Source organism: Phytophthora cinnamomi (assembly GCF_018691715.1).
Source record: "Phytophthora cinnamomi strain GKB4 chromosome Unknown Contig38, whole genome shotgun sequence".
NCBI classification, from domain to species: domain Eukaryota; phylum Oomycota; class Peronosporomycetes; order Peronosporales; family Peronosporaceae; genus Phytophthora; species Phytophthora cinnamomi.
This window is the reverse complement of record NW_027150971.1, coordinates 855,261-881,539: the sequence shown is the minus strand read 5'-3', so window position 1 is coordinate 881,539 and position 26,279 is coordinate 855,261. Positions and strand designations below refer to the sequence as shown.

The 26,279-nt window shown below is 51.4% G+C and overlaps 10 protein-coding genes across 10 annotated transcripts; 3 read left to right on the top strand and 7 right to left on the bottom strand.

Moving 5' to 3' along the window:
• Positions 1 to 91: 91 nt before the first annotated feature.
• Positions 92 to 1,402, bottom strand: IUM83_03254 (Carbohydrate esterase; the record flags this gene model as incomplete). Its single annotated transcript, XM_067927243.1, has 1 exon — positions 92 to 1,402. The coding sequence occupies one exon, from the start codon at positions 1,400 to 1,402 to the stop codon at positions 92 to 94; it is 1,311 nt and encodes a 436-aa protein (XP_067791799.1).
• A 6,784-nt stretch (positions 1,403 to 8,186) lies between these two features.
• IUM83_03253 (putative transmembrane protein) lies at positions 8,187 to 8,537 on the bottom strand (the record flags this gene model as incomplete). Its single annotated transcript, XM_067927242.1, has 1 exon — positions 8,187 to 8,537. One exon carries the CDS (start codon positions 8,535 to 8,537, stop codon positions 8,187 to 8,189), a length of 351 nt encoding a protein of 116 aa, XP_067791984.1.
• Positions 8,538 to 12,354: 3,817 nt separating this feature from the next.
• IUM83_03252 (Cyclic nucleotide-gated cation channel alpha-3) lies at positions 12,355 to 12,687 on the top strand (the record flags this gene model as incomplete). Its single annotated transcript, XM_067927241.1, has 1 exon — positions 12,355 to 12,687. One exon carries the CDS (start codon positions 12,355 to 12,357, stop codon positions 12,685 to 12,687), a length of 333 nt encoding a protein of 110 aa, XP_067791977.1.
• Positions 12,688 to 12,803: 116 nt separating this feature from the next.
• Positions 12,804 to 13,715, bottom strand: IUM83_03251 (protein phosphatase 2C 70; the record flags this gene model as incomplete). The annotated part of the gene is made up of 1 exon (XM_067927240.1): positions 12,804 to 13,715. The coding sequence occupies one exon, from the start codon at positions 13,713 to 13,715 to the stop codon at positions 12,804 to 12,806; it is 912 nt and encodes a 303-aa protein (XP_067791994.1).
• A 1,632-nt stretch (positions 13,716 to 15,347) lies between these two features.
• Positions 15,348 to 15,710, bottom strand: IUM83_03250 (putative transmembrane protein; the record flags this gene model as incomplete). The annotated part of the gene is made up of 1 exon (XM_067927239.1): positions 15,348 to 15,710. The coding sequence occupies one exon, from the start codon at positions 15,708 to 15,710 to the stop codon at positions 15,348 to 15,350; it is 363 nt and encodes a 120-aa protein (XP_067791798.1).
• Positions 15,711 to 17,933: 2,223 nt separating this feature from the next.
• Positions 17,934 to 20,018, bottom strand: IUM83_03249 (putative transmembrane protein; the record flags this gene model as incomplete). Its single annotated transcript, XM_067927238.1, has 1 exon — positions 17,934 to 20,018. One exon carries the CDS (start codon positions 20,016 to 20,018, stop codon positions 17,934 to 17,936), a length of 2,085 nt encoding a protein of 694 aa, XP_067791807.1.
• Positions 20,019 to 20,465: 447 nt separating this feature from the next.
• Positions 20,466 to 22,544, bottom strand: IUM83_03248 (uncharacterized protein; the record flags this gene model as incomplete). The annotated part of the gene is made up of 1 exon (XM_067927237.1): positions 20,466 to 22,544. The coding sequence occupies one exon, from the start codon at positions 22,542 to 22,544 to the stop codon at positions 20,466 to 20,468; it is 2,079 nt and encodes a 692-aa protein (XP_067791737.1).
• Positions 22,545 to 23,293: 749 nt separating this feature from the next.
• Positions 23,294 to 23,986, top strand: IUM83_03247 (Potassium/sodium hyperpolarization-activated cyclic nucleotide-gated channel 4; the record flags this gene model as incomplete). The annotated part of the gene is made up of 1 exon (XM_067927236.1): positions 23,294 to 23,986. One exon carries the CDS (start codon positions 23,294 to 23,296, stop codon positions 23,984 to 23,986), a length of 693 nt encoding a protein of 230 aa, XP_067791735.1.
• Positions 23,987 to 24,265: 279 nt separating this feature from the next.
• On the top strand, positions 24,266 to 24,967 carry IUM83_03246 (Argininosuccinate lyase; the record flags this gene model as incomplete). The annotated part of the gene is made up of 1 exon (XM_067927235.1): positions 24,266 to 24,967. One exon carries the CDS (start codon positions 24,266 to 24,268, stop codon positions 24,965 to 24,967), a length of 702 nt encoding a protein of 233 aa, XP_067791856.1.
• Positions 24,968 to 25,081: 114 nt separating this feature from the next.
• Positions 25,082 to 26,047, bottom strand: IUM83_03245 (Gamma-glutamyl hydrolase; the record flags this gene model as incomplete). The annotated part of the gene is made up of 1 exon (XM_067927234.1): positions 25,082 to 26,047. One exon carries the CDS (start codon positions 26,045 to 26,047, stop codon positions 25,082 to 25,084), a length of 966 nt encoding a protein of 321 aa, XP_067791802.1.
• Positions 26,048 to 26,279: the final 232 nt, after the last annotated feature.

Here is a 26,279-nt window from a genome sequence, read left to right as displayed (position 1 = left end):
ACTTCGTTGTTTTATTCGAAGAACCACTCACTATTAGTGTGACCCTCTACCTCTCGAAACTCAGGTTTCTTTAGATGTCTTTCCCTTTCGCTTACCTAGCTTTCAGAATAGGGGCCAAGTGCTTCGCTGCGAATGCACAGGCGTTGCGAATGGCACCTTCAGCTGCAGGACTCACCGCGGTTGGGAACATAACGGGGTCATGAGCAATGTTCTTCAGCAGATCCAGCTCCATGTTCGTGACACCCTGGGCGTCGGCATTGGCCTTGAAGCGCAGACCCTGCTCATAGAAGCGCTCGAGCGTGCCAAACTGCACGAAAGTGGGCGGCAGGTCCTTCAGGTTCTGGTTGATGGGCGACACCTTGAAACGCTTGTTTGGGTCGTCCAGGCTGCTCAGGTACGTCTCGAGACTGTTGTCCAGGAAGTTGGCAGCCAGCAGGCAGTGCGGCGTGATGTCATCACCGCCGGTCTCTTCGAGGTCGACCAAAGGAGAGTAGCAAAGCGCGGCAGCAGGCTTCAGTTCCGGGGTCGTGTCGCGAAGACGCATGCAGTTGGTGAGTGTCATTTCGCCACCAGCGCTGTCGCCGCTCAGCACCACGTGGTTTGGGGCGATGTTCTCGTTGTCCAGCACGTACTTGTACATGGTGAAGCAGTCGTCCAGGGCGGTCGGATACAAGAACTGCGGGGCCATGCGGTAGTTGGCCAACAAGACATCGACCGAGGCATCGATCTGGTACTTCTCCTTGAGGATCTGCTTGAGCTTGGTGTGGGTCTGGTTCGCGAGCTCGACGTCCTGCAGCGGGTCGGACACCACGTACGCTCCGCCGTGGAAGTGGATGACCACAACGCGCGTGTCCTTCTTCTCGGCGTCACGCAGCCACATGTGCTCCATGCCGTTAGCCACCAACTTTTCGGGAACAGTGCCATGCAGACGGCTGTTGGCTTTCAGAATGGACTTGCCGTGCATTTGGAACGGAGCTCGAAGCAGGTGAGCGTTCTTGTCGGCAACGAGGTGGCCGTAGTCCGCGCACGTGAAACGCATCATCATGACCGTCAGCTCGTAGGTTAGTGTCCACTGAGGGAAGGCCGGCTTGAATCCGCGGACGGCGTACGCGAGCAGCAGGCGTACGACCAGGAACTGCAGCTTGATGGCGATGAAAGGCACCAGCACGGGCGTACTCGCGTACGGCACCGCAGCGCAGCAAAACCCGACAAACAGCACCAAGTACACGACGACCACCACAGCGGTGATGATGTTGACGGCAATGGGGCCAAACTGATTGATAAGCAGAGCAATGATCGCGGCGACCACGACAGTGTTGAGCAACACCTTTGGTGCGCTCGACTTGGCTCCAGGCAGGTCCTTCACATTGTCCGTTCCCACGGATCCGTAGGTAGTCGGCATCTCGTCTCCGTTCACAATCGAGAAAAATGAACTGTGACCACCGCCTATGAGCCTGGATCGAGCCCCATCATAGAACCCATGCTCGCAAATCCCGATGTGTATCTTCCTTTCGTGACGTGCGGCCGAGGACCTCGACTCGAGGTGTATTTTACAAGTTTAGGTGAGAAAACCTGTTGTCATGTGACGCCGTCGTCAAAGACGGAAGTCCACTTACACTCAAATGCAAGTGATCGGTCATTCGTCTTCTCAGAACGCAATCCTGCTATCAGCTTGAACTTGACAAACACATAAGGTATCTTCATGTACCGCGGCCAATTTCTCCTGCCTTGTATCCTGCACGCAACCTTGGACAAATCCACAGCCTGTTCGTGCATAGGAATGTTCATTTGTCCATCTGTTTGGGTTGCAGCATGATCCAACTTCAAGGTCGCGATGCATTTATTTTTCATCTCGTACACGAAGGGAGCCCTTCGTTGAAAAATAAATGCATCACGACCTACATTCGAAGATCCGAGCCTAGAGCGATTGATCACTTTGCAGACCGCGAAGATGGAGGAGAGGCAATTCGCTACGGAAGGGAGGCAAGCCGGCGACGGGGATCGAGCCTTGGCAAGGGCTCCTACTACTGTCGTCGGACATCTCTTGGATATTTGCCGAGGCCGAAGACACGCAGGCTGACATTCCATGTAGCGCAGATAGTGTCCCTGAAGGTGGTGACGCCGAGGGTACCCAGCGTGTTTTGAATTTTTCTCGTTGCCAGCGGATGTAAACCCGGATCTTCAATACGACTATTTCGTTTGTTTTGGAGTGCTGATATCCTCGGGTCCATCGTGGAGAATACAAACTCGTACGTGAAGATGAAGCAGAAGAAGAAAAAACACACAGTTTTTGTGGAGGCTTGGCGACCGCTCGGTCGACGAGTTAAGTGCATGGATTGCGCTCATAGTGAAGACGGGTGCCCTCCGAATCGCTCACCTCGCGATTGCTGGGGCTGAGAACGGACCAGCCAGGTACCATTTCGTGGAGTACATGACCAGAGAATCTCTCGGTTCTCGGCGATTCGCGAGTTGATCCATGTCGCTCCTCAACATGGCGGCTGGCCAAGCAAAGTGCAACCGCTGTCTTCGCATTTAGCGTAGGTGCCCAGCACTGTTTCTCGTACATGGATGAATGGGCAAATTTTTCTGTAGGGACGATGCTGTAAGGGTGTGTATAGGTAAAAACCCGAGCACAATAAAGTCGTTTCTACCGCGATGAACTCTTGTTTATCCAGTATAAGCACCAACAGCAGATGTATCAATAAGCTGGAAGTACTGTATCTCCAACAATTTCACGGTATCAACACCGTAATAGCCCCAGGAATCAAGGGGTTAAAACGTAGTTGTAGGCTGCTGCGTTTGATTCTGAAAGTACATTTTGATCAGACTTTTGTAAAAAAAAAAAAAAACTTCTCTGCACTCCTCAATTATACGAGAGAGTGCAGGGGTACTGACTGCCATGGAACAACTTCGGGCACTATTCACCCAGTAGCTAGAGCAGCACAGTTACATTCAGACACCACAAATCGGCCCAAGAGAATGTCTCTGGAAATACCAACAGAGCTGTGTCTTTTACCGTATTACCTTCCACCCCGTACAGATATACGTTCGTGAATGGAGACCGTGTCAATTTGATCATCACAACTGCGAGTAATGCTTTTGACTTCGTCAAAAACTTCCCGTTCACGACCATATACCCCGAGCAGTAGACACCGTCGGCTGACGCAAACTTGATGCCTTTGAAATACACGTAGTTCTTGTAGTCCGATATGATACCAAAACGAGTCTGTAACAGAGCTCCAGTTGAGATTTCAAAATTGGTGAGGTGTCCTTTTAGTGAAAGCGCAGCCTTTTCATTTGTGGACTGCTCAGTGCTTTGACTCAATCTTTGAAGAATCTGCTCAGGGATGTAATATCGATAAAGTTTGCGCAAAAGTGCATAGAGACCAATAGTCCCGAACAAGGTTATCTTGGGAAAGAATGAGGCTGCAAGGAAAGTGCCATTCTTTTTAGGAATTTGAAAGGCAGTCCAATAGTTTAGTGGAGACATTGCATCGACTACAGGGGGAACGTAGGCATCGCCCAAGATAAATAAACTGTTGGAGTAGCTCACAACCTCATTCCGTATCGCAGGTGCCTCGCGAATGAAGCTTAATCGATTCTTGTGAATAATTTCGAACAGGAATATTGCAATTGAAGGATCAATGCGCTCTCGAATCGCGGCACTGAGCACCCCCATATACAACCAAACATCGGCGTGCACCAGCTCCTTGTGAACCCGGACAATGTCGTTGCCTGAAATGATTGCTGCATTACTTATAGCAAAAACTCGAACAGTGTCCAGAATGAGTTCAAGTACCAAGAAATTATCACGAGAACACCACGTAGTATCACACTAGCCGTGGACACAGAAGCAAAAGGATCTCCGATCCACACCTTGCCATCGAGGAAGTTCCCGTACGTCACAAGGCTTAATACTATCAAAGCGAAAAATGTCTGCATACCAAAAATGAAGTGGAGTCCGTGTACCCAAGCCCACGAGTCCGAAATGACTGCTTCGCCGATCCATTCCCAATGGGTGATAGCCTTCTTCGCATCAGATGCATCCAGCAATGAGTACATGTTACGAATATTCGACTGATCTTCTCCGTCGAATAGTCCTCTCTGTCTTGCGGCGCATAAATGTTTTACTGGTTGTGTCAACAGGTCTTTTGGAGAGCTTCGTAACTCGAGGTAACTGTCATCCGATATCCCAACATAGGTATAAATCTCGAATTCTGGTGTTCGCTGATCCGGATAGGTCAGCGCTACCCTGTAAAACATCTCAAGTATGCCTAATCTCATGTCTTGCATGACAGAGAGCATACCCACTAGAGCTGGTCCTACTTTGTGGTGGTCTCGAATTTCGTGATCTTGTGCAGATAGCGACACCGTGACCAAATACAAATCTCTCAGATCTTCACGCGAGCGGACCAAATTGAAGATCCGCACCGTTGACGGATCTCCCAATGCGAGCTGCGTAAAGCTGCAGTCTACCACAACGACCACAAGCTCCAAATTCGCTAGAGTAGTTGTATTGTAACTAGTGTCGTTGACCATGCCGAGGTAGCCGTGCGTCAAAAAAGCATAGTTATAGATTGTCGGGTCAAAGCGTGGCACAGCGGAACAATTCTCGGTCGAAGTTTTTGACTCGGACTCAAGAAATACGACGTAGTCGCGAGGTGAAGTATCCCCCTGTAGCACATCTCGAACGAGTGGACTATCACGGACGAGGCCGTCACCCATGAAGCCAGCAATATGCGATGCAGTAAAAATCTCAAACGTTTCGGTCGGGTTAGGCATCGGACGCAAAGTTTGCACCGTGCGCCAACTGGCCGCCATCGAGATATAGATGTACTGGAATGCAGCAGCAATCACCACAAGACGGCGTACAGCGTTGAAGACTTGCCACTTGGAGATCTTTTGCTTTGGTCTAACTGGTTTCGCAATCATATCGGTTTTGTCGGGAAAACACAGTAGACCTGAGTGAGCGGGTCGCTGACGACACCTTCTCCTTCGGTTGCACGGCCAATTTCACGATCGACTTTTTCAGTGTGTGGCGATTGCTTTGCTAGTCGTGGATGACATTCTGTGAGAAGTTGCCGTGTCTTGAGGTTGAAGACAAACAATGGAAATGGGGGCGTTCCAAACCGACAACCCATGTGACGAAATTTATTGTTATCTCCTTAGCTCTGATGAACATGCTTGCTATCTATGTCCCTGCGTTAGATATATTAGGGGACGGAGCATGTTCAGAGGAATTAAGGTAACTGGAAATCAGCGGCACGTGATTTCAGACAAAAACCTGTAGTCAAACACTCGGAACGAGGAATTTAGTTTTGGGACATATAATCTTGCTGGATGTGTTTAGACCCCACCCATACCTGGGGTCGCTGATCCTCGTGTCACCTCTACTACCTCTCCGCAGCAACGCCAGTATGGTGGCAATTAGTGTCTTCACCACCTGCGACGTTAAGCCTACGAAAAATGATAGTAGTCCGCGTTCAGCGATAAAGAAAACCAAACACACAGAATTGGATAGACCTAGCGGCAAACAAGCCGTTGAGATTTGTTCGTGAATTCAAATGCAAAAAAAAAAAACTAGGTAAGCAGTCCCACGGAGGAACCGTTGTTGTTCCCCTTGTTTATAGCAGAACAGTGACATTCAACCGCCACAAATCAGACCACAAAAATGTAGTCGTATGCACCAGTCTCGCCGTCTCCTTCACTGTGTTCCCTTCAACTTCGTACGCGTACGCGTTAGTAAAGCGAGCGCGGAAGAACTTCATCATCACGATCGCCAACAAGTCCTGCGAGCGAACCAGGAACTTGCCGTTCACGATCACATACCCGGAACAGTAGACACCGTCTGCAGACGCGAACTTCATGCCCTTGAAGTAAACGTAGTTGTTGTAGTCGGAGATGAGCCCGAAACGAGTTTGCAATTCGGCCCCGGTGGCGATCTCGAAGTTGGTGACAATGCCTCTCAGGGTCATTGCCGCCTTCTCGTTTGCTGAAGTATCAGTACTGTGGCTAGATCGTTGTCGGGTCTGCTCTGGGTAACGATGATGGTAAATCTTGCGGAGAACGACAAGACTTGAGACGCTTGCTAACAAATACATCATCGGGAAAAAAGATGCTGCGAGGAAAGTAGGATCTTTTGAGGGAAACTGAAATGATGTCCACATGCGCAATGGCGACATTGCTGCAATAGCAGGTGCTACTTTTGCAATTCCAATGTAGTATTGGGCATCCGAGTACGTCTTGACTTTTTCTAGAACTGCTGATGAAGTGCGAATCAGCTCTAACCGGTACTTGTGAATGAACTCGAAGAGAAAAATAATAATTGCAGGATCGATCCGCTCTCGAAATAAAGAGCTTAGAAACCCTGCCAAGCTTAGGAACACGACCATTATATCGGCGTGCATAATCTCCTTGTGGATTCGGACAGTTTGCGAGCCTGTGATCATGGCGGCGCGCGACATAGCGTATTCGTTGACTGACCAGAAGTTATCGATAATCCACGACAGCAGCACAATAATACCGCGAATTACAATAGCTGTTGTTGATATGGGCGCAAACGGGTCACCAATCCAGACTTTGCCTGATCGAAACTTGTGGTACGTCACAAGAAACAGAACAATGAGAGAGTATATCGTCTGAATGCCGAAGTAGAAATGAATCCAATGTACCCAAGCCCACGAATCCATTGTGACGGCTTGACCAATCCACTCCCACCGAGTCAATGCATTTGTCGCATTCACACCGTCTAAAACAGAGTACATCACGCGGACATTCGACTGACTCTCGCCGTCATAGAAACCACGTTTTCGCGCCGTGATCAAGTTCTTGACTGGCTCCACGAGTGGGTCACGAGGGATGCTACGTAATGCAAGGAAGCTTTCGTCCGATATTCCGACAAATTCGTACATTTCAAACTCGGGAACGCGCTGGTACGGATACGTCGGTGCTACCATGTAAAACTGCTCCACATCCTTGTCTTGTATGCTTTGCACCAGAGTGAGCATCCCTAGTAGAGCGGGGCCTCGTTTTGAATGCTGTTGTACCTCGTAGTCTTGTGCAGACATCGACATCGTCAGCAGTTGCAAGTCATTTGGGTCACTACGCGAGCGAACCAAGTTGTAGACGCGTACTGCCGAGGGGTCCCCGACCTTGAGTTGTCTGAATGTGCAGTCCACAACAATTACCACAAGTTCCAACTCCTCCAGCGCTGAGATGTTGTACTTGGTGTTGGCGACAATTCCCATGTATCCGTTGAGCAGAAAATTGTAGTTGTAGATTGCAGGGTTGAAGAGCGGGACGCCGGAACAGTTTGATGTAGACACCTTCGTTTTTGACTCGAGAAATAGCGCGTAGTCTCGTGGTGTCGTAGCACCGCCCAGTACGTCTTGGACCAACGGGCTATCGCGAATCAGTCCTTTTCCGATGTAACCTTCGATGAGTGACGATGTGAAAACTCGGAATGACTCGGTGGGGTTGGCAACCCCACTTAGTACGGCTTCCGCATACCACGCCGCAGAGAGAGAAACGATAGTGTATTGTATAGCTGCCGCGATGGCAGCAAGTCGGCGCAAAATGGTGGCAACTTGCCACGCAGACAATTTCCGCTTGGTCTTCGAGTGCACGACAACGATCTCACTTTCTCGTGTTTGCACGGTCGAGTCTCGCGAGCTGTTACGAGCACCTTTCCCCAATCCTCTTTTTACCTCCGGGTGAATGCGCATCGACGTTGCTAGTACGAGAGGATTGGCATCCATTCATACAGGTGGTCGGGTTTCTTGATAATGAAGAGCCAGAAGCAGTTGTGGAGAACTTGGGACAACCTCAAAGTGTGGACGAACACGCGCACTTGTCCAGTGTCTATGGGTTAGGCGATAAATAGCGTCAAAACTCTCACATGAACTTGGCCTTGGCGGAGGTTACCTATTGATGTCTTTGAAGCTATTAGCCTCTGAAAACGGAAATCGGCTGAGCGTCATCTCACCTGAAGTTTCCGTTTTCCAAGACTGGCTATCTAAGAACATGCACATGCTTTCGTCATTGTTACTGAGGACGAAGCGGCTATGTTCAGCATTTTGGAATCTGACAATATATGTTTGATTGTTTGGCAATATCTTTACTGGTGCAACCAAGACAAATTCTCCCTCTTTGCTCTGCCTTCATCTGCACCCTGACTTTGCTATCTTTTACAAAAGCACCGTGACGTTCAACCGCCACAAATCAGACCACAAAAATGTAGTCGTATGCACCAGTCTCGCCGTCTCCTTCACTGTGTTCCCTTCAACTTCGTACGCGTACGCGTTAGTAAAGCGAGCGCGGAAGAACTTCATCATCACGATCGCCAACAAGTCCTGCGAGCGAACCAGGAACTTGCCGTTCACGATCACATACCCGGAACAGTAGACACCGTCTGCAGACGCGAACTTCATGCCCTTGAAGTAAACGTAGTTGTTGTAGTCGGAGATGAGCCCGAAACGAGTTTGCAATTCGGCCCCGGTGGCGATCTCGAAGTTGGTGACAATGCCTCTCAGGGTCATTGCCGCCTTCTCGTTTGCTGAAGTATCAGTACTGTGGCTAGATCGTTGTCGGGTCTGCTCTGGGTAATGAAGATGGTAAATTTTACGCAAAATGGCGTAACTTGTGACGAATACCACTAAATACATCGTAGGAAAAAAAGATGCTGCGAGGAAAGTAGGATCTTTTGAGGGAAACTGAAATGACGACCACAAGCGAAGAGGGCACATTGAAGCAAGGGCGGCAGTGGCCTTCGCGATACCAATATTGTATTGCGCTGAAGAATATGTCACAACCTCGTTCAGTACTGCAGGTGACGAGCGTACGAATGTCAGTCGATACTTGTGAATGAACTCGAACAGGAAAATGACAATCGCAGGGTCAATCCGTTCGCGAAAAATGGAACTTAGAAAGCCGGCTGAGCTCAGAAAGATGACCAGAATGTCAGCATGCACTAGCTCCTTGTGAACGCGTACGGCGGGAGCACTCGTAAGAATTGCAGCTCTTGACATGGCGTATTCGTTGACTGACCAGAAGGAGTCCAGGAACCAGGACACCAAGACTAGAACTCCACGCATGACAAAGCTTGCAGTGGAGACAAAAGCGAATGGGTCGCCAACCCAAACCTTGCCGGTGCGAATCTTTTGGTACGTAACGAGAGTGAGGATGACAAGGGAGAAAATCGTTTGCAAGCCGAAGAAGAAATGCACGCAGTGAACCCAAGCCCATGCGTCCACTGTGACGGCTTCTCCAGTCCATTCCCACCGAGTCAGTGCTGATTTGGCGTCTACTCCGTTCAGCGTCGAGTACATCGTACGCACATTTGTTTGGCTATCCCCATTGTAAAACCCACGCTTTCTAGCCGTCATCAACGTTTTCACGGGTTCTGTGAGTGGGTCCTTTGGAACACTGCGCAGCTCGAGGAAGCTGTCACTCGTTACTCCCACGAACTCGTACATCTCAAAATCGGGTGAACGCTGATAAGGATATGTTGTCGCCACCATATAATACTGATCGACGTCATCCGTTTGCATGTCTTGTATCAGTGTGAGCATTCCGACGAGAGCTGGGCCATGTTTGTTCAGATCTGGAACCTCGTATTCTTGAACAGAGAGCGACATCGTAACCAAGTGCAAGTCGCTGGGGTCGACTCGAGAACGGACCAAGTTGTAAACTCTCACCTCCGAAGGATCACCTTCCACCAGTTGGCTAAACGAGCAATCCACGACCACTAGAACTAGCTCGAATTTGTCAAGCACGGAGATGTTGTATTTGGTATCTGCAACCATTCCTGTGTATCCGCTGCTGAGAAAGCTGTAGTTGTAGATGTTCTCGTTAAATAGAGGCACCTGGGAACAATTCTCAGTGGAGGTCCTTGTCTCGGATTCGAGATAGAGCGCGAAATCCCGGGGTGAAGTGTCACCACCAAGAACGTCTTGAACCAGCGGACTGTCGCGAACAAGACCACCACCAACGTAGCCCTCGATCAGCGATGACGGGAAAACTCGTAGCGTCTCGGTTGGGTTGGACGCGCCACTCAACACCTGCAAAGCCCACCACGTGGCAGATATCGACGTGTAAGTGTACTGAACAGCTGCAGCGACGGCTGCAAGCCTGCGCGCAATATTGAAAATGTGCCATTGCACAAAGGTCCGCTTGGTTTTGCCATGCACCATGACGATTTCGCTCTCGCGAGTGACGATTGTAGAGTCCACAGAACTCGTACGCGATCCTTTCAAGCTCAATCCTTTGCCGCCAGGCTGCACTCGTGGCTTCGTCATGGTCAGGGTTTAGCTCTTGGCACGTCTCCTCAAGATGAAAACTGATCGAAGGGAGGTGTGTTTGACTGTAGTTTTTTTGTATTTGCACACGAACGCATTTCCTTTGTGACGCAGTGACGGGGTCAGATTTCTCCTCTGGATCATGTCGCTGCATGGGACGACGCCTATTGTTGCTTTTCGTTTCACTCAAAGCGTTAATCATCTCAGCTCCAAAGAGCTGGACTTGAAACGGACGCCTCTCCTCTGCTGCCGTGTCTGTGCTCGCATTTCTCCGAGAACCGTGTTCGATCAAGATCAAGGGCGTCCGTCGGCCATGGGTCCCGATGGAAAGGTCATGGTGTCGAAGCCTGGGCCTGGAATCAGCGATAAACCCAAAGTCCATCGAGATACTCCACTCAAGCGAGGCCTCCGGCTATTCCATCGATTCCTCGTGTTTGGCACCGCCGTCTGGTATGTCGTGATCTCATTGATGGCGACGGATGCTTCCTTAGCAATTTTGAAGGACCAAGTGCACTACGATAGCGGCCCGCTACCCTTGAAATCACCGCTGATTGCGGGCTATGCTGGCACGAGTTCAATTCGAGAGAGTCCACTAGTCAAAACTGTGTTGGGAGACTCGACGATGCCGTACGAGTCTGGCACTCTCTTCCTCATCTCCAGCTCGAATACATCCTTTGAGCAATGTTCGGCTGTAGTCAACAGTGACGCTGTTAACGTCTACAAGGACTCGTTCTTACGTTGGATTTTCGACGATCTACTGGACAAGACGGCGTACAACATTTCGCTCTTAAATTATGTCGAGTTGGTGCTTCCCGTTGTCGATTGTGCGTTTGCTGCTATTGACGGTGGAGGGGCAGCGATTGCTCGAGTCAACTACCTGGTACGGTACAAGAACGACACGGATCGTGTGGTTCTGTTGCCAGCGTCTTTATCCATTCAAGATTACTACATCGCGGAGCAATATGAACGTGGTTCAGCACTTCTGCTTGCGTTCTCGGTCATTGAGGATATGCAGTCCACAATGGTCGACCAGCACTATGCCCTGGCCCTGGATTACCCGTACGAGTACAAGCCAGATTTTGAGGTCTGCACGTTCTTCGAGCACACCTCGGCTGGGTTTTGGTCTCTCGAAACGATTCCTCGCGACCCATTCTTGAGACCGCCGAAGCCACTACTTACGGCCCGACAACTTGGTTTCTATCTCGACAAGGAGACGTCGCAAGTTAACCAGATCAATTTCCATTGGGATCCTCCGGACGACGCCCCCTCTGCGTTGACAGATTGGAACTGGCATGGCGATGCTATCATCCGAGACAATTGGGCCTGGGTCCATATCATTCATCTGTTTTTCGCGTTGGACGTGCTTTTCCAGTTGAGCCTTCTCCTTTTCCTCGTATTTCGTAGTCTCAGGCAAGGTCGCTTATGGATTGGAGACGCATTCGCATCCATCTCAAACGCCTTGCTTTACCGCGGCATTTACGTAGTCATATCCAACCATGTAAACGGGTACTGGACACTTACGGAGTTCAGTTTGGCACTTGCGAATTCTGTTGGAGGTAACTCTACCGTTAAGTATCGCCCTGACATGGCACATGCGGATATGCTTACAATTTACCTGAATCTCGTGAGTATCCTCAGCTACGTTCTACGTGAGCGGGTGGATCCGATTTTTGTCATGGTTTGCTTTGAAGTCGGCTTCTACAGTCGTGAGAGCATGGCAACCATCCTTCCTGCTCTACAGAAAGTTATAGTCGACTACTCCAACAAGGAAAGTGCCTATGGCCGTGTGGAAGTCGACGATTTCTTGGCCAATTTATCGCCCATGCGGCTATGGACTGTTCATCCCATACAACAAAGCGTGTGGCCACTGCTTGTTGCTACGTTCATTATCATCTACTTGACGCTTGTTGTCATTATGGGATACATGATTGTGCGCAAGTTGATCCAATTCCACTATTTGGGATTCCAAATTGGCTATCAAGATCCCGACAGTAGCAGCACTACACCTCGACGCCAGAGCTCCGGTCTCTTCCGTAAAAAATCACAGCCGCGAGAGCTGATGCAGTTCGAGACAGCCACAGGATCGGTACTGAAGAATCGTTTTGGCGTGCTGGCAAGCTACGACAATTACACGACCATCAACGGGCAGCGGTTTGCGTCAGGTGACGCGATCTACTGCAACGGGTTTGTGGTCGCAAATGACAAGTTCGTTGTGGCCACGGAAGATTTGATGTCCCTAATTATCATGAAGCTCACACGCGCGCGCTTCACGAACATCTACGTGTACACCATCAAAGACGGCACTGGCGTGAATCAGACGGCTCGGCTGGTGTATCCGTCAACGATTTCCTGGCATGATCTGTCGAAGGTGACCGTCAGTACCTTGTCATAGGCTAATCAAGGCTGTGCCCCATTCAGACGAGGGCAAGTGATCCAGTTTTCATGATTACTTCAAGATGCATAAGAAGAATATATTTGAATTCATGATAGTTATCATTTGCTAGAAACCTACGCCAGAATATTTATGTTGAGGTGGAAGAGGTCATTCCACGTGAACGTGTTCGGGTACACGAGTCTAGCTGTGCGTTGGACGGTGTAACCATCTACCTCGTAGGCGTACACGTTGATGAAGCGGGTCTGCACTGCCTTGACCATCACGATTGTCAGTATATCTTCCGTCGCAACGAGATATTTGCCATTGACAACGACGTAGCCTGAGCAGTATACTCCATCGGGTGATGCAAACTTGAGCCCTTTGAAGAAAACGTAGTTCTTGTAGTCGGAGATAAGTCCATAACGAGTCTGCAGTTCTGCTCCGGTCGACACCTCGAAGTTGGTGAGATTTCCCTTTTGCGCAATGGCAGCGCGCTCGTTTGTGGATCGATCAGCGCTTCTCCCGGTGAGGCTGGGGGCTAGTGGATCGGGATAAATGCGTTTGTAGATCTTTCGCACGACCACGAACAAAATCAACGTTCCCATGAGAATGTACTTCGGGTAGAAAGACGCCACCACGAATCCGTTATGAACAGAAGTCAGCTTGTCCGTAGTCCAAAGGCGCATCGGGGACATCGCTTCCTGTGCTTCTGTGACGGCAGCAATTCCGAGGCGGTATTCGCTATCGGAGTAGGAACGAACGATCTGAAAGACGGCGGGTGCCATTTTCACGATTGGTTGGCGGTTGTCATGGATAGCTTCGAACAGGAACACGCCGACTGTAGGATCAATCCGTTCTTTAGCAATGTGACCAACGAGCCCGAACAGACTCAGGAACATCACCATCAGGTCGGCGTGCACGATTTCGGAGTGAATTGGGACAAGCTGAGTGCCTGTGAGGTCGTTGGCGTTGGAGATGCAGAACTCGAGCAGGGTCCATTCACCGTTGACGTACCAAGATGCAAACACGAGTAAACCACGAATCATAAGCGTGCTGTTGGACAAGGCTGCAAAGGCATCACCAACCCATACTTTCCCCTCCCGGACATTGCGGTACACAATTAGCGCCAGCACACTGAGAGAGAATAAGGTTTGCACGCAAAAGATCAAATGAATGCCGTGCACCCAAGCCCACGAGTCGAGAATGAGGGGCTGGCCTCGCCATTCCCATTGCGATAGCGCTTGTGCTGGATTTGACCCCTCTAGTGACCAAACGAGATTGCGGATGTTCGACTGCTCCGACTCAGCTCCCAGGTAAAATCCGCGGCGCCGTGCAGTGAGCACTGTCTTCACTGGGTTTTCAGTTATATTTTCTGGGATACTCGTGAGGTTCCAATATCCGCTCGTTGAAATGCCTTCGATGGTGTACACTTCGTAGAGCGGGTCGTGAGTGTACGCATAATCCAATCCGATCACGATCGATTGGTCCACCTTGGTGGCGCTCATGTCGCTAACAGCAAATACCGTCGTCACAATGGCAGGTCCAAATCGGTTCACCTCGGGGATTCGGTAGTCCTGAATTGATACCGAGGTAGTAATGATCTGCACGTCTGATGGGTTTGTTATACGGCGCACGACGTTAAACACCCGTAACAACGAAGGATCCTCCTCGACAAGAGGAGGCGACGTGCAGTCGATGACTGGGACCACCAGCTCGAAGTCGGCTAGCTGTGTGAGATTATACGATCCCCTGGTGACGACGCTTTCGAAGTTGGCCCGAAGAAACGTGTTGTTATAGATGTCAGAGTTGAACTGCTCCACCGACTCGCATTTCTCCGTCGACGTGGTTGTCGTGTTTTCAAGAAATAGCGCGTACGCTCTTGGTGACGTGTCTCCTCCAAGCGTAGTTTGAACGAGAGGACTATCACGGATCAGCCCGTCCCCAACGTATCCGAGTATGAGTTCAGACTTCATAGTTCCGAAAGACCTTGATGCAATTGGGTCACTTCGCAGCACTTGGAACGTGACGATGGTTGCGCGCAGGTAATTGGTCAAGCACATGAGAGCGGCACCAACGCCCATGACACGCCTAACGAGATTGAAAAACTGCAGTCGCGTGATCCGCTTCTTCTTCAGCCGCTGACCCCCGCTGGACGTCCTGACAGTCGGGGCGGCCGGCGCGCTATTCGAAACCCTGGCACCTTTCGTTGGAGTCACGTACGCGTTCGCCCCCATCGCTCGCCCTGTCCCTTTTGCTGAGTTTCCTTAACTCTAAAAGGCAGGTGGCAGCCGATCACTTGTGGACCCGGAGCGTTCTGGAGGAATGAGGAGGAGCCAGTGTTGTTGCTAAGACCACTAGACAAGACCTGGAGTGTTGTTGCGAGAATAACTTTAGCAAATGTGAGATGGTGGTCGCTAAAGTGAGCGGCAGTACTTGCCTACGGACCTCGGGTCTGAGAAACCCCATTTTAGTCACTCGCAGTAAATAATACACATGCGGCATATTGCGCGTTGCCAGTATTAGAACATGGGTGGAGTTGATAAGATGTTTTGCATGCAGTAACCTATACTTCAGTACAATACAGCGAGGCTTTTCTTGAGACCTAACGTTGAACACATCAGTGTTTGGCATGCATAGATATATTTTGTATGTTACGTTTGTTGCAGCTGGGGAGGTTTTCACGAGAGTACCGTCACATCTAGGTGCATAAGGTCTGACCACTGCAGTGTCGTCGGATAAACAAGACGCGAGGTCTCTTTCACCGCACATCCGTTGATGATCTCGTACACGAAGATATTGGTAAAGCGGATGCGTATCAGCTTCATCACGATCAGTGGTATCAAGTCTTGGGTTGCTACGAGGAACCTGTTGTTGGCAACGAGAAACCCGTTGCTGTAGACTGCATCAATCGTAGCCAAGAGCTGGTTATCACGCATGATGTAGTTATCGTAGCCTGATAACACTCCGTAGCGCTTTCTCAGTGCTGCGCCCGTAGCGGACTCAAACGAAGTAAGGTCGATCTGCTGCAAGCCACTGACCATGTAAGCACTTGAGCGGTGCCGCCGATCTATTCCATGAACTCCGTCACGATCTTCAAGCCGAGATACTTTACGTGCCGCAATGTAGCCGACAATCAGAACGATGGGGCTGAAGATCGAAATGACGATTGACGAGACAACGTAAATGCGGTTATCCGGTATCTCGTACGACGTTAGCAGATCCATCGGAGATAGGCCTGCCAATCCAGCGTTTACTTTTAGCAAACCTCGAGTGGTATCTGCAATGGCGAAATCTGCGATGTTCGCCCTGAGTACTGGAAACAAATTCGCCAGTTCCACGCGGTAGCCCCATCCCAACTCGAACGTCAGAAATGCCAGCAAAGGGTCTACGCGCTCGCGAGCTAGATAACTCAGTAGACTCACCAGGTTCAGATAGACAGCAAGCAAGTCGACGTGCACCAGCTCCGGGCGGTAGTAAACGACATGTTGGTCCGTGATGGAGTCCCCGATAGAAATGCACATCTTCGTGATCGTCCAGTACCCGTTTAGATGATTGCACACGAGTACCAATACCCCACGATACAGCAGCATGTTGGAGATCGCAGAAAAAGCATCGCCCACCCACACGTGTCCTGCACAGAGTCGCCGGTAGATAACAAAAGACAGCACGCCCAAGTCAAAGATTGCTCTGAGTTCGAAAATACCGAGGGTTGCGTGTGTCCATGCCCACGAATCGTGGAGTACTGCTCTGCTGTGCCATCGCCATTCTCGCAGCTCTGATGCTGGATCGCTCGACAGCTCCAATCGTGCCGTCTCGATGTTTGACTGTGACGTTGGATCGCGCCTGTAGCGACCAAATCGGCGAGCCATACGCACATGTTTGGCGGGGTCCAAAGTCCGTTGGTTCGGTAGTGTCTGCAGCAGCCAGTAGTTGTCACCATCAATTCCTTCTAGCTCCGAGTACAAAAACTCTGGGTCTGCAACGTAAGGGTAGTTGAGTGCGATGGCAATGTGGTAATTCTGTGCCTTCGTTCGCATGTCGTCTATAGCTGCAACCAGAAGCACCATTCCAGGTCCCCTCTGGAACTGTTGGTCTACCTCGTAGTCCTGGGCTGATAGAGATGTTGACAATAACATGACTTGTGCTGGATCGCTCTTCTTACGGACAAGATAGTACACACGCACCACCGTTCGGTCGCCTGACACGAGCAGATCGAATGTACAGTCCACAACGGGTACGATCAATTCCAGCTCCTTCACGTACGACAAATTATAGGATGCGTGTGCTTGCAGTCTTGAGAATATAAAACGCAGGAACTCGTTGTTGTAGATTTGATCGTCAAAATGAGGAAGGTCCGAGCATGTTGTGAACGATTGTGCCGAGGCTGTCGCGAGGAAAAGGGAATCATTGCGTGGGGAGGTCGATCCCTCGAGAATGTTTCGAACGAGAGGGCTCTCTTGGATTGTTGTGGTGCCGGCGTAGTTGGAGATGAGGTCCGCTGTGTGGATTTCAACTGGTAAATCGTGCGACACGGTTCCACGGAGCACTTGAATAGCCGTTGAGAACGACTGCAGTGATATGACAATGTAGGCGACCGCAATTGCAAACACGGTTGAACGGTAAAGCAAAAATCCGATGCGCGACAGCGATAGCGCTTCGGGTGGCTGGATAAACTTGTCCGCAGGGGTATACGTTGAATGACGGTGTTCGTGCTCGCGTCTTGGTACGTGTTTGTCGCCACGCTTTGGTATTGTTTCGGTGCTGGTAGGAGCGAGGTCTTCCGCCGAGATGTCATCCATCGATATGTCTGCATTGTCGTCAGGTGCGGTGTCGGCAGCCGGTTCGCCCTTCATTGGGATTCCTAGTCTGGCAAGTTCCAAAATGAACGAAGATGCTGAGGTTGTTCATAAGGTCATGAACCGTTTCAGAAGCCCAGCCCTCCAGACAAGCTCGTTTTGTCTGTGGAACCTGTCGTGATTTCTATATGTTTGCCGTTTTAACCCTCCTTTATACCAACTCTGAAGCCACATCCAGTAATCTCATATCCACTAAGCCCTGTGATCTGCTCCTTCGGCGTCTTATGGAGATACTACATTAGAATAAACATTCCTGATATGCCTTCACGACCATTGCAAGCACGCCCAACGTCCTCGGCTCAAACTTCTAGATCTTAAGCGAGGATATCTTCATCCCAGCCTCACCAAAAATTGAAATATGTATAAAGCAGTTTGCGAGTTATCTTGCTGTATGCAATTCGTTTTTGTCTAGGCAAGTGTAGTGACATCTAGGCGAAGTAAATCGCTCCACGCAATCGTTGTCGGGTACACTAGTGTCGACGTCTCATTTACGAGATAATTCTCCATGATTTCATACACAAAGATATTAGTAAAGCGAACCCGAGTTAGCTTCATCACGATCAACGGCAACAAGTCTCGCGCACCAACGAGAAACTTGCCATTAGCAACGAGGAATCCGTTCCCGTAGACTGCATCAATCGATGCGATGAGCTGTTTATCATGTGCCACGTAGTTATCATAGCTCGAAATAACCCCAAAGCGCTTGACAAGCGCGGCGCCTGTAGCCACTTCGAAGGAGGTGAGGCCGTTTTGCTCAAAACCCCTCCTGTGCGCGTCCGAGCGACGTCGAACGGTAGATGCTCCTTGTTCACTAGCCATTGTCACTGGTACACTCGCATACCTTGTTGACTTCCGACCAGCAATATATGCCAGCATTAGAACGATGGGACTGCAGATAGAAAGCACCGCTGAAAACACGACCGGTTTTCGGTCGCTCTCAAGCGGGTATGCAGTCAGGAGTTCGATCGGAGACAACCTAGCCAGGCCAGGGCTCACGTCCAACAGACCCAACGTTGCATCAGCCACCGCGAAGTCGGTGATATGCTTCGCCAGAGCGGGGAACAGATTCGCCAACTCCAATCGGCACATCCATCCTAACTCAAACGTCAGAAATGCTACTAGCGGGTCCACACGCTCGCGAACCAAATAGCTCAACACGCTCGCCAAATTCAAATACACTGATAGCAGATCTGCGTGCACCAGCTCCGGGCGGTAGTAGATGATATGTTGGCCGGTGATGGAGTCGCCAATCGAAATACACATTTTCGTAATTGTCCAGTACCCGTTTAAGTGACTGCAGATCAATACGATCACGCCCCGGTACAACAGCATATTCGAAATTGTAGCAAATGCATCCCCCACCCAAACGTGGCCCATGCAAAAGCGTCTGTAGATCACAAACGCCAGCACGCTCAGGTTGAATATATCGTTGAGCGCGAAGACTCCATGGATAGCATGTGTCCACGCCCAGGAATCGTGCAAGACAGCGCGACCGTACCATCTCCATTCTTGAAGCTCCGTAGTCGGGTCGCTTGGGAGATCCCAGTGCGCCGTCTCGATATTCGACTGCGCAGTCGGATCACCTCTGTAGCGGCCAAAGCGGCGAGCCAATCGTACTTCCTTTGCAGGATCCAAGTTGCGCTGGTTCGGCAGCGTTTTCAAAAGCCAGTAGTTATCACCGTCAATGCCTTCCAGTTCCGAGTACGCAAATTCTGGCTCAGCCACGTACGGATAGTTGAGTGCAACAGCGATATGATGTTCCAGCGTTGTGGCTTGCGTATCGTTGATAGCAGCAACCAGAAGTGCCGTCCCAGCTCCTCTTTGAAATTGTTGCTCCACTTGGTAATCCTGAACAGATAGTGACGTCGACAGCAGCAACACTTGCTCTGGATCGCTCTTCTCGCGTGCTAAATAATACACGCGCAACACTGTCGGATCGCCTAGCACCAGTAGCTCAAACGTGCAATCCACTACCGGAACTACCAGCTCGAGCTCTGTCACGTAAGATAGATTGTACGATGCGTACGCCTGAAGTCTTGAGAAGATGAAGCGCAGATAGGTATTGCTGTAGATACCAGAATTGTAGCGCGCAACATTTGAGCAACCGGTATGGGACTGAGCGGAGGGAGTCTCGAGGTAGAGTGAATAATTGCGAGGAGTGGTAGAACCCTCCAGCACTTGTTGAACGAGTGGACTCTCCTTGATTGTAGCCGTGCCGACGTAGCCAGTGATGAGGCTGGCAGTAAGGATCTCAAGTGGCAAGTCACGTGACACCTGACCGCGTAAGATCACGACAGCAGTCGAAAATGACTCGAGGGATATCATCACACACAGAATCGCTGCAACGAACACTGCCACGCGATGCATTAGGCGCAAAACCCGCCTCTTCGGTGTGCCTTCTGGAGGTTGCAGTAGCTTGTCGATCGAATCTAAGGCCTTCTGCGACAGGCTGGGCCTCAGCTTTGGCAGGTCGGTGAAGCCGATCTCTCCCATACTGGTCGGATGTCCCAAAATGGAATGTCCTCGTTAGGTAGTTCCTCTGTTGTCGTTGTTTGTATGCAAGGGAGTTAGCAGGAGAGATTGCAATTCTGAAATGCCGCCACTGTTGTTGGAGTTCTGCTCATTGCTGTCGTCAGCACTGGCCTTTTCGCGCTATTTTGGTTGGAATCGTGTCTGTTTTTCTTATTCCACTTGCCAATGGAACAACCTTTATCAACCCTTGTGGTCTGAGTGTGGTTTATTGTCAAATGGTCTCACTTCGTCCTCGACTTCGCGCTCATATGCAGATGGTAAGATCCTTATTCAAGTGAAGACTGGAAATTCATCGATAGCTTGAATCATGTTAGGTCGTAGCTTGCGAAGAATTCTGGTTGAAAATCCAAGAACGGTCCGGTGCATCGAATATAACTTGCAGATTTATTAGATCGGCATGCAATTGATCTATGCTAGGATATTTATGTTAAGGAAGATCAGGTCTTGCCAGCTCAGAGTGTCCGGATATACCAACTGAGCTGTTCGTTGAACCGTGCTGCCGTCTACTGCGTACACGTACACATTTGTGAATCGTGACCGAAGAACCTTGATCACGATGATCGACAGTAGGTCCTTCGAGCCCACAAGAAATCTTCCGTTCGCCACCACGTATCCAGAGCAGTACACACCATCAGCAGAAGCAAATTTGAGGCCCTTAAAGAAAACGTAGTTTTTGTAGTCGGAAATGAGACCGTAGCGTGCTTCGAGCTCAGCTCCTGTGGATATTTCGAAGTTGGTAAGATTTCCCTTCTGTGCAGTGGCAGCTTTTTCGTTGGTGGAACGATCGGCAGAACTGCGTCCTGTGACTCCTGTTGGTGTCTGGTCTGGGTAAAACCGATGGTATACCTTCCGCATGCCCACGTATACAAAGATCAGCACTATCAGCAGAAGTTTGGGGAATAACGAGGCAGCCAAGAATCCGAAGTCGATTCCATTGAGCATGTGCGTGGTCCAAAGGCGCATAGAGTTTATCTTTTTCTGCGCGTCAGTGACGGTGGCAATACCCTCGCGGTACTCTGTGTTAGCGTAATTCACGACCGCCTTCAGAACAGGTGCCGAGCTACGAATAATATCCTGTCGATTGGTGTGAATTATTTCGAAGAGAAAAAGAGCAAACGCAGGATCGATTCGCTCTTGGGTGAGTCGTCCAATGATCCCAATAATGCTGAGAAACATGACCAGGAGATCAGCATGTGCCAGCTCCGAATGAATAGGGATCTTCTGGGTTCCGGAGATATCGTTCGCGTTTGCAAGACAAAATTCGACGAGAGTCCAGTACTCGTTCACATACCAAGAAGCCATCACCAACAACCCCCTCATCATTAATGTACCATTCGACACGGACGCGAAGGCGTCGCCAATCCAGATCTTGCCCATACGTAAGTTGCGAAACACAACGATTGACAACACACCCAGCGAAAAAATCGTCTGCCAAGCGAATATCACGTGAATACCGTGCACCCAAGCCCACGAGTCGAAGATGATCGGCTCACCATACCATTCCCACTCCGAAAGTGCGCGTGCAGGGCTTTCCTTCTCTATTTTCCAGTACAAATTGCGCATGTTTGCCTGCTCTGACTCCGCATGTAGATAGAACCCGCGACGTCTGGCTGTGCGTGCGTGGATAATCGGATCCACCGATATATTGTGCGGAACGCTGGCCATCTCCCAGTACCCGTCTGAAGCCACTCCTTCCAGAGTAAACACGAAAGAAGCCGGAGTACTTGTATACGGGGAATCCAAGGCAAGCACGAAGTATTGATCCACTATAGTGGAGCGCATGTCACTCACAGGCAGGAGTGTGGACAAGAGGGCTGGTCCACGTCGACTCTGCTCTGGAATACGGTAGTCTTGCGCAGAGAGTGCGACGGCTACGATGTAAACGTCCTCCGGGTCGCTTTTGTGGCGTACCAAGTTAAACACGCGAAGCAAGCTCGGGTCGCCGGTCACCAGAGGGGGAGACGTGCAGTCCACGATACCCATGATGAATTCCAGGTCTTGAAGCATTGTGAGGTTGTATGCGCTGGCTGCGCTGACACCTAAAAATCCGTTGTACATAGTTGCCTCGCTGTAGATGCCCGCATTAAACATCTCGACGTCGCCACAGTTCTCGAACGATGTAGTGGTTGCTGACTGCAGATACAGTGTCTTGTTGGTCGGTGTCGTGTCCCCACTCAGCACGCTTTTGACAAGAGGGCTGTCTCGGATCAGTCCGTCTCCGGTGTACCCCACGATAAGTTCGGCTTTCATGGTCCCGAACGACTGCGTCCCAATGTTAGTTCCTTGCAACACGGCAATGGTCTTGTACGTTGCCTGGAGCCCGACACTGGCGTACACCAGCGCAGCAGCTACTCCTGCAATACGTCGCACCAGGTTGAAGAGTTGGGCTCCTGTGATCCGCTTCTTGTTTTGGCCTGGCCGCTTTTGTCGCGAATTCCCCGTGGGAACATGTTTTGCCGGAGCAACGCGCGCCATGAGGCTCGTCATCCCGCCGGCTCTTCCCACTCGGCCTGTGTCTACTATCTAGTGCGTTGCTGGGAGCAAGTGAAGGCACCAGAACGTGAGGCATGCAATCGTCTAAATGTGATGGTGACGGAAATAGCTGAGGATGTTCTTGAAGCTCGCACAGGTTTGGCTGGAATAGGCTCAACCTGCCAGTGGTCTGATTCGTTGTTCGCTTCGAGGAGCATATGAGGTACTAGTGCTTGCCTCGTCCAACATCTCAATGTCGGACGGTTATGCGCGAAAGCAACAGTGGACCAAAATATGGCACACGTGCTGTACTCAGGGTTGTCAGCACCCCTGGCGGTTTCGAGTGTCCAATGCTGGCAATTCAGCACTGACAACCAAGTCCCAATGTTTATTTGAGCGCAAGCTGCCAGCTTGAGCAGTAACCAAAGCTTGCTGTCCTCCGATGATTCCTCGATGTCCTATAAGTTCCCAAATGCATCCGATCACCCCAGTATCAATATGCCAACTCCGCTGAGAGGCTGTAGGGCAAGCTTAGACCAGCAAACGAGCAGCCCAGCAAAGGGGTGCCCAAGGTCGTAGTGCAGCCGCGAGGTCATGTCGAAGTTCTGTCCTTCTGCTGCTCATGAGACAGCCGTTGGTGTTTGTGCATCCACCAAGAGGGTGTCACAGACATGCAAAACTGAAGCAAGCGCTGACGTACGAGGAGCTCATTTCGCAACAGCCTCGGGGCGACGCAGACCAAGCAGCAGCAGTAACAGGACGTCATGGCAGCGAAGGACGCGGCGCAGACGCCGGACGTGGACTACGTGCTCGTGGACTTCGAGCCGCTGCACAAGCAGCGCTGGCGCAGCGAGACCGTGCGCCTCGTGTGCGTGCAGTTTCCGCCACACACGCAGAGTCTATGGCACAAGCACCTGAACTACGGCATCTACGTGGTCATGGCGCCGCTCAGCGTGACGGAGCAGCCGCACGGCCAGGAGCCGCGCCCGCTCGTGCAGGCCAAGGGCTCCGTCTTCTGCCGCGACCACACCAAGGACAAGCTGCTGCACATCATCACGAGCCACGACGCGCCGCTCTTCATCGTCGAGGTGGAGCTGCTCAAGAAGAAGGAGGACGTGGCGGTGCACGATCACGTGGCGCTGCACGCTGCTGCCGGCGTCGAGCTGTTGAACGATGAGCCCGAGTGCCGAGTGTACCGCCTCACTCTGGGAGACGAGGAAGCCCAGTCGACCACCGAGATCTCGCTCAACCTGCCCACGGGCGCGGTGCTGGTCGTGCTGGACGACTGCGAGGTGGAGGTCACCAACGCGTCGGAAGATTCTACCACGGTCGAGGCCGAGCGGAAGTTGTCGCTGAAGGTGGCGGACGACATCCAGCTATCGGCTGGCAAATTCAGCATCAAACTCGCGTCCTCCAGCGCCAAGAAGACGCAGTTCATCCTCGCCGAGGTCTACTAAGTTACTCCAGGAAGTTTGCGGCTTCCTCTAAGCGCGAACTGCTTTATCAGTCTAGTTAATCTACTCTTTATTGATGCAACTTAATTAAACCGGAGCAAACTGGTTCTCGTGTTATGCAGAGTTGGAGAATGCGTGCTAAGTTGGTTAACGAGTCGGCAAATACCAGGTTTTTGATTCACGAGTGTTCACGTGCTATAATCCGCGCAGCAGGCATGTGTCGGGCTTGCAGATGCTTTGCCATTCTCAAATCGCCCAGGAGACGAAGAATTCCCCCACACCATGGTCGCCAACAGCTCCGAGACCGAGAGCAAGCCCGACATCGACTACGTGCTCGTGGACTTTGAGCCTTTGCACAAGCAGCGCTGGCGTACGGACACGGTGCGTCTGGTGTGCGCCCAGTTCCCTCCTTACACGCGATGCCTGTGGCATCAGCACCTGAAGTACGGGATTTACGTGGTTATGGCGCCACTGGACGTGGTGGAGCAGCCGTACGGACAGGAACCTCGCCCGCTAGTGCAAGACAAGGGTGCTGTCTTCTGCCGCGACCACACCAAGGACAAGCTGATCCACGTGGCCACAACCAGCGAGCTGCCAGCATTCCTGGTTGAAGTCGAGCTGCTGAAGGAGAAGGCCGACATCGTCCCGAACGACAGCTTGCCGTTGCACACTGGTAAAGGGGTCGAACTGCTCAATAATGAGCCCGAGTGTCGCGTGTACCGCTTCACGCTGCAAGACGGCGGGGATGACGACGAAGCAGTCGCCGAAATCTCGCTCGAGCTGCACACGGAAGCCGTGCTGCTTGTGCTGGACGATTGCGAAGTTGAAATCACGAATGAGTCGGCGGAAAAACAAGAGAGCACCGTTCGCCAGCTTTCTCTGCACGTAGGAGACGACGTCCACCTCACAGCGGGCAAGTTTGGGGTCAAACTCAAATCGTCGGGCGTGAAGAAGACGCAATTTGTCCTGGCCGAGGTCTATTAGTTACCCTTGCGTCCGTAAACTGCATCTGCACATGGCTTCATCAAACAATTCATGCGCACGGCGATCAATTTCCTTCCTTATAAGCTTCTCTCCCACGCACCGTTTTGCTCTTCATTACATCTGCACGGCCCAGAAGTCCATCTTGAAGTCGTGCTTGAAGATGTACGACTCGACGAAGCCCGGGTCGGTGATCGTCGACGTCTGGTAGTTGTAGATCAACGCCTTGCGCTCCGCCTTGGGGTCCTGGAAGCGCAGGTCGTTCTTGCGAGCTTCATCGACGAAGAAGTTGGCGAAGAACTGCCCGCTGGCGACGCCCTCGCGCGAGTGGTCGATCACCTCGTAGGGCGTGCCGTCCTGGTACTCTCCGTACTCGAAGCTGTTTTTCTCCGGGTGGAACTGCACGCCGTAGACCGGGTACTCCTTGGCCTCGAAGGCCGAGATGAACTCGACCCCCTGCCGGTCCACGTTCGTGGCCAGCACCGTGTAGAAGTCCGTGAGGGACGAGTACTGGGCGAACCTCTCGGGGGTGATGCCCAGCTCGTGGTTGTTCATCGTGACGGGCTTGTCCTTGAGCCACGAGTAGAGCTCGGGGCTCGCCTGGCTGAACAGGCGGCTGGCCGGGGCCTCCGGCGTGAAGTTCAGGGGCAGTGTGATGTTCATGGCGTCCAGCCCCTGCGTGAGCGAGTCCATGTCCCTCGTCGTGAGCTGCACGAGCCACTCGAAGCCCAGACAAGTGGCCCACACGGGGAAGTGCACGCCCTTGTCGTTGAGCTCCAGCGCCAGCTGGAACAGCCGCTCGGCGCGGTCGTTGACGGTGGCGGCGCCCCCGGGGAAGAGCAGCCCGTTGAGCTGCGGCAGCAGCTGCTCCAGGTACGGCTTGGGCGCGTTGTACGGGATGGGGACGACGCGGCCGCCGGCGCTCTCGACCCACTTGACGTACGAGGCCGCGATGTACTCGCCGTGCTGCGAGATCGGGTGCGCGAAGACGCCGATGACGGGGCCGCGCGGGCTGGCGGCGCAGGTGAGCGACAGGCTCAAGCCCGCGGAGAGCAGCAGCGACCACAACAGCGAGAGCGCCATTTTATTTTGCCTTTGGAAGATCGGATTGGTACACTCAACAGGTATCAGTGTCAGTGTCAGGCCAACTCGGGTTTGTGATTGGTCAGCTAAACTGACCAATCATATGGCGTAGATGAAAGTCATAGGCCCTCCCAACTTTCACTACATGTATTGTGAATTCCACCCAAATTTGCCGCTTTCGCGCTATTTGGCAAACCGCCAGCAAATAGACCGCTCGCTATGATTGGACAAA